At 41.2% G+C, this 12,004-nt stretch overlaps 1 protein-coding gene across 2 annotated transcripts in view; it reads left to right on the top strand.

The window, feature by feature from the left end:
• Window positions 1-6,513, top strand: part of PHIP (pleckstrin homology domain interacting protein) — a 1,338,206-nt gene extending 1,331,693 nt beyond the window's left edge. For both annotated transcript variants that reach the window (XM_069235639.1, XM_069235640.1), the window contains one exon: window positions 4,702-6,513. In XM_069235639.1, the coding sequence (XP_069091740.1) occupies window positions 4,702-5,366 (665 nt within the window). In that variant the 3' untranslated portion in view covers window positions 5,367-6,513. The remainder of the gene's footprint in view (window positions 1-4,701) is intronic.
• Window positions 6,514-12,004: the final 5,491 nt, after the last annotated feature.

Here is a 12,004-nt window from a genome sequence, read left to right on the forward strand (position 1 = left end):
CGAACTGATTTCTAGGGAAAGGGATTCCCCCTTTCAGGTCCTTAGCTCTGGCGCACCAATATCAGTGTTCTTAGCGGCTCTGCGCTCTGGCGTGGAAAGTCGTTAAAAGAAACTGATGTCACTGTGCGAGGGCAGCGTCTATGTACTACTCCCGACGTCATCACGCCGACTACGACACCTGCGGAGTCGACCGACGCCACCTACCGACGAGCAAGGGTATTGCTCGAAGAAAAAATCTCCGGATCCAGTCTGACGCCTGGAGGAAAATTCTAAGGTAAGGAATCTGCAACTAGAATATGTCTCTACCAGATATTTTGTTACCGAAGGTAAGTAACCTGTACGCTGTGTTTCTTGCGTTCTAAAAGGGATTTATGTTGAGTATGGGTGGATATGAGTTCTTGCTTGAGAAATCACCCTTTGCAAATATCCTTTATTTCGAAACCGAAGTTCCAGACTTTTCAATTCTTTGCAAACAAATCTTGTCATCGCTGCAGTTACGTCTAGTTCTAGCCATCTCCCATTGGGTATGGCATTTTTTTGTGAAGTAGGATATACACTCTGAGCTTGTAAAATGGAATTGCACGCAGTGGTTTTCCTATATATCCTGGACAAAATTCTATTGTCCACCATAAAAAGATAACATCCAAAAATTCAATCTGTTGAGTGTAAATTAGAGATTGTAGATTGAACATTCCTCATTGCGATCACTCTGATTTAAGGACTGACACAAATTAGGTATTTCTTTTATTATGCCATTGGTGTGGGTCCTGAATTTGCTTTCAGTGATTGTTAATCTGGCTTCTGGTACACATGTCTAGATATATTTAACTTCATGATACCCTTTTGCTATATCTTGGGCTGTACAAATAACTCTCTGATGTCTTAAGGTGGCTGCTATTATCTTTTTAGCGTCCAAAGTCCGTTCTTAGGCTCGACAGCATGAGGATGCCTATTTCTCCCACCTTACTTTTGAACACATGAACACTTCTGCAGTGCAGCTGTGCTGATCTAAGGACTCGCATAAATTAGGTATTTCTGTCATTACACGACAGATGTGGGATTGTAAGTAGAGTTTTGTGTACCCATGTATAGATATATTTTTCTTATTTTTATTTTTCTCATATGTATATGGGTGTGTGTGTGTGTGACAAATGTCGACTTGTAGGGATTTTCGATAAACAAGACGGGCTGTTTTTCAGATACTCGCACAAATCACCATGATATTGAGTATAATTGTGATGAATTTACATCTTGTGCTGTTTTATACTCTTTTGGCTACAAAGTTTGACTTAAAACGTGAGGTCGTAGTGTACTGGGCACTACGGGTGCCATTTTATGAGTACTTGTACATTTGGCTCCATGTACAACAAGGCTTGGGAGATATACTTGTCTGTAATCAATTTGATTGTAGTTACGAGATTTGCGTGGACATGCTGGATGGTGCGCGGCGTGTTGGGTGATTGTTTTGAAACTTTGGAATTTTTAGCAGTATTTGAACAAAGATGAGTATCATAATAATATAGGACTACATTGCCTGTATTGGAAATTGATTTATGCAACTGTCCTGAATGTTGCATGGCGGTCTATTCTAAGGATTACTTGAGTGATTTGTTGGGCATTATACATCTTTGTAGACAATTAAATAACTCTTTGGGTGTTATAGGCTTCTGGCAACCTATTTTTGTAATTTTTATGTTATTTCTCTTTTCACTACAGGACTAGGACGTATCATGGTCCCAGTATGATTAGTGTATTTTATTGTTTTGATTAATTGACACTAATTTCTATTCTTGGAACTTCATCCAGTGGTCGTATGCTCGTCTTACCAACAAGACGTACGCATGCAGGATCTTGATTAATATAAACAGGTACAAAGGTCTTAGTCATCTCTCTTCCATCTGGCATTTTTCTCATCATTGGATTTAATTTGGGACTTATCTTGATGCTGTTTTCTTTCAGTTACTTGACCCTTGAGATACATATGCCCATGTGGGTGTATTCTTCTTCCTATGTATTTATTGGTAAGTTATGGTTTGGTTAGGTTGAAGCATTGGAACTTTATCTGTTTTCATGGTCTTCTGTACACTGTATTTTTCTTTCTTTTCTTTAGTTTCACGTCTTGCTTGGTACTGTGTGGTTGGGTTCTTTAAGTCACTTGTTGGTGCACAGTTTGTTGTGAACCCTTGCTATACTTTGCATTCTTTATACACACTAATTTCCGTGGTGATGGAATAGGTTTTCCAATAAGGATGCCATTTTTCTTCCATGATACAAATTTTAATGTACTTGTAATGTATATCTTAAACTATGCAGCCTTGAGAACGTCACATGGTGTGACGAAACACATGTTGGCTGTTCATGTATGAGTTGGCTGGTTTTGTAAGACTTGATAAAGCAAGGATTGATTTATCTATCAAAATGGCTGATATTGAGCAACTTCACTTGAAGATTCAGACATTCATCAATAAAGTCGACAATGGGATGAGATCTACATGACTTTTCCTCTTCGAAAATATATCATACTAAATGTCATTGAGTGCTGTGTTTTTGCTGGATTCTTTTTTTCCATTGTAAATGACTTGTAGCACTTGCTGTTGCAATGATACGATAGTTGCTCCTCTTCACCTATCAGTTTCAATCTTTTGCGAACTTCATCTTGGTGTATTTCTGCAGCATCTCAAACTCTTCTGTCCAGCCGCACTTGATGTTAGCTTTTCTTTCTGATTAGTTTGGCATATGACACATTTTTCTTTCTTGTAGGAGTCCTCAGATTTGATAGCTAGCAATACTCTGTCTGGAGGTGACGATCTTTCTCTACCACTTACTTCGCTTATGTTTTCGAATTTGAATCAACGGAACACCTGATACAAAAACAATATTAAATTACTAATATGATGGCCAAAACACATGATTATAGAGCTGCCATTTTTGAAAATGGTGACAGGGTTGCTCTGAGGCGTTATTTTCTGTCTCTGTAAGACTAGTTGACCCCCACAACCTATGTTTTGACACCAAAATGAAGTAAATAGGTCTCATGGTTCCTGAAATATTACATCATTACTGCAACACATCCACTATTTTTAAAAATGCTGTCCAGAAAAAATTGCCCTGGATTAGCAGTGTCTAACCAAGCTAAATTACTTCTTTAATGATACAAAAACACAAATCAAAAATTAAAATCAATGGAAAACAATTTTTTTTACGAAGGTATATCAAGAGGCCAGGTCTGTTGAGATGAAACAAGCTGCTCACTGTCACTACTGGTTTTCCTGATGCTGTCACCTCTGTGTGCCGCATGAGTGAAATAGAGGCGCTCTCAGTGCAACCGTCCTACACACCTTTCATCCCAGGCCTAATTAGTTCTGAGGACACAGGCAGCTTTCCTACCAATGCTGCCCATGGTCGTCATTTAGGGGTCGCCAGGGGTCATAGCTGCGAACCCTGTCTTGCCCCTTCCAACCCCTCACCTCAGGTGGCAAATTCAGTTGCAGGAGCACAGTGCAGCTCGTTTTAATGGACGTAGGTTGTGGTGCACTCTGCCTTCTGTCAATTTTTGTTCGCACTAATAGCAAATAATAGCTCATTATTCACTATTAGTGTAATAACAATGAAGAAAAGTTAGATGGAACACGCCGTTCCAGTGCAGCTAAGGTAAGTAAAAAATGTTTTTACATGTATATTGTGTGCGTGCTTGCGGGTGAGTGTGTGAGAGAACGAGTGTGCATGTGTAAGTATGTGTGTGATTGATAATGGAGGTCAAAGAGCATGTGATGTCACTTCCCTCACACCTGGCATTTAGGTAAATTGACGTCCGTGATGGTTCCCCTCCAATTCCTCCCCTTCCTCCCCCCCCCCCCACCTTATTTTTGGCACACGTTCATAGGTCTTTTTAATAAGATGCCGATGTAAATTGTTGCACTGCACTCCGTCGTCAAAAAGTTATGGAATTGTCTCGCCTTTGCCTCTAAGGCCACGGAAAAAATAGACTGGGAACTGCCATCGAGGCGCTGGAGTGGGTGCTGTTTGGCACCAGCGACTTCTCAGTGACCTCGTTTATGGCAACGTTGTGGAGCCATGCCACCTTGCACTGCGGAGAGAGATGTCAGAAGTTTTCCCTCTCAGTCTGACGCCAGTTATATTCAACAGTCGAGGAACCTGTCGGTAGATTATGCACCGGAAAACATTGTTATGAAAAGTAAATAACTTTAGTCTGCCATTCTCCCTCTAAACCCTAATCTCTAGAAGTGTTTCCATCGTTCTCAGACATTGCCTCTCTACCTTCTGACTTTCAGGGAAGAAATACAAGCTTTCCATTTGTCCCACATGTTCATCTTCCGTTAAAAACTCCCATCTCCGTGGTCAACTGCTCTGTTGTAAAGATGCTTGCTTTTCTCTGTTAACACCCCCCCGGGCCCCCCACCTCCGCCCCAAAAAAAAAGAAAGAAAAAAAAAAAAGCTTTTGTTAATAAATAAGGCAGAGGCAATAGTCGGTCCCGAACATGTTCGTGTCAGAATGAACTGTCCTGCGAAAGCATTTTGTTGCCCATTTGTGCGATGGTTGTCCCAAATAATTATTCTAATAACACAATACTGCACTAGAACTAATAATGCCAAAGATAAGTGTGTTTTATTCATTTTTTTATTTCACAAGCTTTGAGGACGTCATTTTAATTATGCATTTTGCTATTACTTCCCTTCTAGCTGACAGCAAAGATACTAAGTTGGAATCGGAATGTGTTCAGATGAACGGTAATGGTGTTGAGCGCCCAACAGTTATTGTGAGGAGAAAGCCTGGACGGAAGCCGAAAATGGAAAAGGACAGCTGCATTGACATAAATAGTTCTGAGGTAGTAATACCAAAGAAAAGAGGTAGGAAACCCAAAAAAAAGCTTCAAGATGTGGACACGAAGAATGAACAGATGCATCAAATGCAGGCTGTACTGACAGGCGATTCTAATAACAATATCGTTATTGTTAGTGCAGCTGCTTGCAGTACTCGTTCTGAAGGAACCATCGGAGAATGCTTGTTGTCTCAAAAGGGCAGAAGGGGCCGAAAACCCAAGGTGAAGGTTCAGCAGTGCGAGTCTGAGCACGTACTTCCTGAAAGCATCAAAATGAAGACACGAAGCAGCGACAAAAAGCAAGAAGAACCCGTGGAAGATAAGGCTGATGAACTTAAAGAGTCTGAGCCTCACATGAGAACTAGAAACCAGGGTAAAAGAACTGCTTTTTACAATGAAGAAGATTCTGAAGAAGAGCAAAGGCAGCTTTTGTTTGAAGACACATCTTTAACTTTTGGAACTTCTAGCCGGGGAAGAGTTCGAAAGTTGACTGAAAAAGCAAAGGCAAATTTGATTGGTTGGTAGCTTGTTCCACACATAATATTTGCACAAGTGTAAATTGTGTAGAATGTGTACATAAGCAGATCCAAGACATCTGCCTTTTTGCTGCTACTGAGGCTTAAAAGGATATGATGTAATTGGAAAGAAATCTTACAAATTCTTCGAAAAGATATATTTTAAACGTTTGATATTTATTATGTTCAAAATAGGGTTTTCGATTCAACTGTTATTTGATTATGCCTAATGAAAGAAACACTCATGGAATTTATAGCCTGCATTTATATAGAGGCAGTAGAACTTTAAATGCAGCAATGGAAAGCGTCTCTATTTTTTGGCAACATGATAAGTTTTTATTGGCTACCGAAGTCTGAAATCCCAGAATAATTTCTGCAGTGAGTTGTAGCAAAATATTATTGCGAGGTCAAAAAAATGGTATTAACTCATTGTTGATAATCTGCAGGTATTTTTTAATTTAAATGGCAACTGAGTATGAAAGCTGCACACATGACCTAGCGCAGATTTATACTTTATCCCACTTTTGTCAAGTATATGTATGTTGTATTATGAGTTATATAAATGTGTGTGTGTAATATATTTATACATGTATATCCACATTGGAAATATACTAATAAGTCTATTTTTTCAGACTTGAATTCTTGTATCAATCTCAAATCTATGTTTATTGTGCCAAAGATTGAGATGCAGTGCAGTGCAGTGGAGGACTTAGATAGTTATCACTCCCTTGACTGTCTGTACAGTGCACAATCTTCATTGATGAAAGGCTGCATAGTGGTCGTATTAGAAACATTGTGAATAGTTGATAACATTTATTCTCTTTTGGTACATGCAGTAACAATGCACTGGTAAAGGTCCTTTGACAATTTCTTTTGGTCCAAGGGATACATAATTCCACATTATAAAAGACAAAATGGCTTGCTACTGTTAAGAGCATCCGCATTACACACATATACATATGTAGCCCATAATTTTAATTTAGAGGATACGAGCGCAAAAACATTTTAAGATGTTCTTCCTTCTGGTTAAATGTACTGAACAGATCAGTTATTTTCTATTATTGAAATATAAAGGTCAATTAACTTTTTTTATGTCTATTCATCGTCTCATTGCACATTGTCAAAGTAACAACTTAAATGAAGAGTGTTGACTATGCCTTGTATTTCATTATTTCTTTGTTACATTTGTGGTTTGTTGAAAGTTATCAATCTAACCTATTGAAGTGTCTCATGAAATGTATGCTACTGTGAAATAATTGGATATTTATTTGTTATGGTACTCATAGACCCCATACTAAAAGGGTCCGTCCGGAATCTCGATTTGGGGATAAAGAGAAATTTGCACCTGTATCTGGACTACAACAGGTGCAGTGATAGTGCACTTCTCCCCACACACATTTTGCAAGGTAAAATCTTATTGAGTCTGTGTGTGCTCGGGGGGAAAAGGGGATGGAATATGACGCATTTGTCTTTGTTGAAGGTGTGCTCAGATTTGGTAGTTAGCAACACTCTCTCAGGAGGTGAAGATCTTCTGCTACCACATGGTGCGAGGTGGGGGTGGTATGTTCATTCTGAGTTTCACTTTTCCGAGCAACAGAAAACATGCAGTATAGTGTTATTCGTCATAATTAAGTGGTGCAGATCTTGGAACAGAAGGTAAAACACATAGCAGTATCAGTATTTATTGGAGTGGTATTAACTTCCAAAATGCTGTGCTTCTAGAAAGTGGCCCTCAGTACTGATACATGAAATTATTCTATAATAAGGTATTTCAAATGTCCAAATAAAGTTCTGATTGAGAGTGCTTCCAGCACATTTCTTATCTAGTAGTATCTACTGACATCGAATTGTATCCAGAAAATGTTATGTAAGTGCTCCCACCAGTTAGGGGTAACGTTGCATCTGAAAGGGCATCAGTTGTTAAAGTGATGTAGCTGTACACAGATACATTGCCAATGCTAATAACATTATTTAGTTTCTTCGGCGAGACACCAGAAATCCAAATAATTGTTTTTCTTTGTTCATTTTTACCTGTTTTCAAGTTTTTGTTAAGGATTGTTCTGATCTGTAGCATGTTGCCTTAAATCCTCTAGATTTCAGCCTTTTATCTTTTGGTTAAAGTCCCGTGTCAGGGTCTCACCCCCAGGCTTATGGTATGATTCTGGATCATCAAACTTTGAGTAAAAATTACACACATGAAATGATTATAGAGAGTCGGATAAAGTTGTCTATGGCAGTCCCCTGCGAGCTAAAGAAGTTGAATTCACAGGTCCCAGTGCAGATTCGAGTGATTGTCATCAAGCTATTACCCCCATAGGTATGTCTCTTATTCTGTTGGACACTCCTGCCCACATATTCCTTGTTTGAACCATTATTCATCCTGAGGCTGAACCATTATTCATCCTCAGGCGGAAGCCAGAAGATTTTCAGCAATTCTACCATCACCAGCAGCAGGTGCTGCTGCTGTGTCCACTCATCTGCGAGGCATCAGCTCTGAAAGTGATGAATTTAGACAATAAAGGCACCTATCGGTGTTGGTTATCCTGCTTTCCATTTTGTGCTTCATAGGCAACAGAATCCAGAGGTGATTGAGTTTTTTTTTTCTTTTTTTTTTTTCCCTTTTTGGAGCTATGTCTAATCTTAAACCTCATGAGTTATTCCTTGTTCAGTTTGTAGATATCATATATCCAACACAGGCCCTCATTCTTTTTGCATGTGGTGTCTCAGTGCGGAGTATGATGCGGCCTTGTGTGATCTCAATGCAGTCACGCACCCAAAGGCAATTTGAGTAAGAGAAGTGAAGGATATTTCTGACCTGTAGTTAAAAGTTGACTTCCAAGTAAAAAATTAAGCCACAGACTTTTTTTCAAAAGCCATTCCACATTATTACCTCATTAGAGGGGCATTAGGCCACAAAACACACATGAGCATATGAGAACAAAGAGGACCAGTGGTAGAAGGTCTAAAACTAGGATGGTCACAACCGTGAACGCCAAGAGAACATAGACCATTAGGAATAGGATGATGACCAGTAAGTGGAAGCCACGGTTATGCTAGATCATGTTTTAGGCAAGATGACAGAGACCATGCGTCTAATAAAACTGTTCTTAATAATGCTTTACAAATGTTGCCCCCTTTATAGTCTCCTATACCCACTTAAAGCTGGGTGTTGTCATATAAAGGTGTGGTTGGAAGGGGGATCTCAACCATAAAAAGGTTGGAGCAACTTGGATGAAGTCTGTAGAAAATCATCGTTTTGCATTAGTTGTTAAAACATAATATGAAAAACTCCAAAGATGGGGCTTTCTTTTGCGCTGCATTCATAATAATGCCTCACTGCATCACTTAGCGTCTCACACAACTGAGTAAAGTGAGTACACAGACTTTCAGTGTCCATACTCAAAGAAGCCAAGCTAATTCTGGCTTAGGTCTGCAAGGATCCAGCAAAGTGTTCTCCTCATTCAGCTTAATCTCCTGCCAGGAAACAATCTCCCTAAAAATCTTCCCTCAAAAAGGGCAAAAGGAAGAGAAAAAAAATCCCCCACTTCCTAGTGGAAACAGTCTTTTTCTCCTGGGGCTGTTTGAAGTAACTGCATTGTTCCATGATACCGGTCTCATGTCATTGTGGCCGACTCAATTAGCTTGACGCTTCGCAGGTTGAGACCTTGCTGCTAACTATATAGGATTAAACTCTTGGCCCATCTCCAAAGGTGCACCCAATGCTGTGGATTTGGCAACTCCATTGTAATAGAACACTTGGATCTGATTCTTTTGGTCTTTTCATGCTTGATAACAATTATGACCATATAGAAGATAACGATTTGGGCGCTTACAAAGTAGCACTGGCCTACATCGTACAAGAGGTTTTTTTTCATAACAAATACTATAGAGTTTTAACAATCCGATATGGCCGAAGTGGCCTCCAAACATAGAGGAGATTGTAGTACAACCCGCCCTACCCCCCTTCAGCAACAATAACATATTAACTTGCACAGTTATTTCCACACCACCTGCCTACACACCCACATCCCCGAAATGTCCTATATTCACTTCAAACATTGCCAGTCACCAACACCATGAAATTAAGAGGTTTGGCTCTCTCCAGATTGGGATAGTTCATTCAACTTTGATGTCCTTTGGAGGAAGTTCCTCCATTCGCTAAGGTGGTGTGAAAAGCTTCAGAAGCCTAGAAGTTGACTTTACACGTCTGCTGAGGCAAGATCCTACCTATTGACCAATACCTTACAGCCTTGTACCGTTGTGCAGCCCCTGCTTTCTTTCACTGAGGCATTAGTAGAGCCTGTTCTGGCTACTTCTTAAGCCTGGCAGCCCGGACATATAGATGACACAGACCTACCCCATATGATCTGAAGTTCCAATCTTAGCATCTTTCACTGAAAGTTTAGTGGTCAAAGCCTCCTGTGCAAAATTGAGCCTGTATACTTTCTCACAGCTCCTCTGTACAGAGTCTAAAAGACTGGACTGTTTGGGACAAAGTATATTCTACTGGCAGCCTTGCCAACCTCATAGTGAAAGTCCTTTGCCTTGGGCATGACTATCAGTTTTCTAGACCACATGAAAAATATTTTCTCTAATTTGATCAGTAATGGGTTGGATGCCTTTATGCACATAATTGAGGGCAGCTAAATTCAGGAAATACTGGCTCGATCCATGTCTAGGTTGTTAACTTTTGCTGTCACAAGCTTTCCTGGAGATGAACCAGGCTTATGCTCTTTGATAGTGACTGGTTGTTTAGCAAGAAAAGTAATAGTAAAGCTAAAATACAGCCTAGCCTCCAAGCAAGGCAATTTAATCAGCATTACAGGAAATTACTAATTGAGAATTCTAACCGCAGATTACCTACCTTTGAGTTCTTCCCATGTGTCAGACTGGATCCTAAAAATCTTAAGCAGTACCCCTGCACACCAACAGGTGGTGCCATGCTACTCTGTGCCAATGTCACTTTTGTATACAGGCCCTATGTAGGTGCCACCGCTCGTGCTTAGAACAGTTCCTTTCTTTCCGTTCTTACAGAGGCAGCTCCAATGCCACATCTCAATCCTGGAAACCCCACCACGTGTTCACTGTAGGCCACAAGCACTTTCAGATCAATGTGCTCCCTTTTGGCCTTACCAGTGCCCCTCAGGTGAACATGAAACTGGTTGTGGTGGTTGTTGCACTTCTTTGGAGATCATAGATTCCATTCTTCCTTATCTAGACGGCGGTTGTTGAAAGCAGGCTCCGAATCAGGCAGTCGTCACCCCCTCAAGACTACTGCAAACCTCCTAACATCCTTCTGGTTCACTATCAATGTGCAAAAGTCACACCTGACTTTTTCGCATACCCTCCCCTTCATCAGACCTGTTCTGGACCCAGTGCAGTCTCGGGCCTTCCCCCCTATAAAAGAGAGCCCAGGAAATTCGGAATATCATCCCTATGTTTAAGCCTCTGTCCTGGATCTGTGAGGTTGCTTGAGGATGTTGGAAATTATGTCCTACTGCATCCTGCTGGTGAACCACTCCAGATGGTACGTGTGGGCTCTGCTTTAGGACCTGAAGTTCCCGTGAACACAGCACCAGAGAGGTCTTTCTGATCAAGTTTGGATTTCAGAGCATCTGCAGTGGTCATTGCTGGATTGCAAATGGTTACACGAAAGACCCCTCACCCTACTCCTCCCACAACTGACATTGGTGACAGGTGGCTCACTCCTAGGTTAATGTGGCCACCTGGTAGATGTGGAGATCCGAGACCTCTGGTCTCCTGATGAGGCTTGGCTCCACATAGGTCTGCTTGGGCTCTAACCATCCGCTTGGCATTTAAAGCTTTCTTCCCTTATATCAAGGGGAAGCTGGTACAGGTACCCACAGACAACACAACCTCCATGGTACTGCAACAAGCAGGATGGGGTGGATGCCAGGAGGCACTGTGCCTCTTGGCATTGCTGGAGCGCCATGATATTTTCCTGGCAGTTTGCCACCTGGCAGAATCTTTTAGCATCAAGGTGGATGAACTCAGCCATTGGCGTATAACAGATCATGAATGGTGGCTACATCTGAAGGTGGTGCAGGGAATCTTCTGCGAACAGAATAACCTTGGCTTGATCTTTTCGCCACCTCTGAGAACACGCAGTGTTAGCATTTTTGGGTGTTGGAGTTTTCAAGGTGCCTTTTGCTCAGACACATTGCATGCAGAGTGAATTTATTCTGCAGAAAGTACTGGGGAGCCTTCTGGTAGGGTTGTTTGTGGAGCCATGGGGAATCGCTGTGGGCCTGGCTGTGCTTTAAGCGCTCAAGCACAGAATCTGTCTTACCTCAAAAGAGGTGGTTCCACAGAAGGGAGTGTTCATAAGGGATTCTTGGACATCCCCGAGAAGCCAATAGATCTCAGCCAGGTATGGCGTCTGAGTTCCACTGACAATGCAATTGCACGCCTAGCGAGTCATATTCAGTCTGTAGTGAATGGTGAACTGTGCTGAGTCCCTGTCATCAGCAATATCCTGGGTCAAGGTGACTTGTGTCTCCTTTGAGACCATTGACAGTGTAGGAAAACATGCTTTTTGCAGGTTTCCCCACACTTTTTGCAACCATTTGGACTACTAGCTGCTGGTTTGTGTCTCTGACAGTGTACTGGGCCCCTCTAAACAGGCCC

Source organism: Pleurodeles waltl, chromosome 5 (assembly GCF_031143425.1).
Source record: "Pleurodeles waltl isolate 20211129_DDA chromosome 5, aPleWal1.hap1.20221129, whole genome shotgun sequence".
Lineage (NCBI taxonomy): Eukaryota > Metazoa > Chordata > Amphibia > Caudata > Salamandridae > Pleurodeles > Pleurodeles waltl.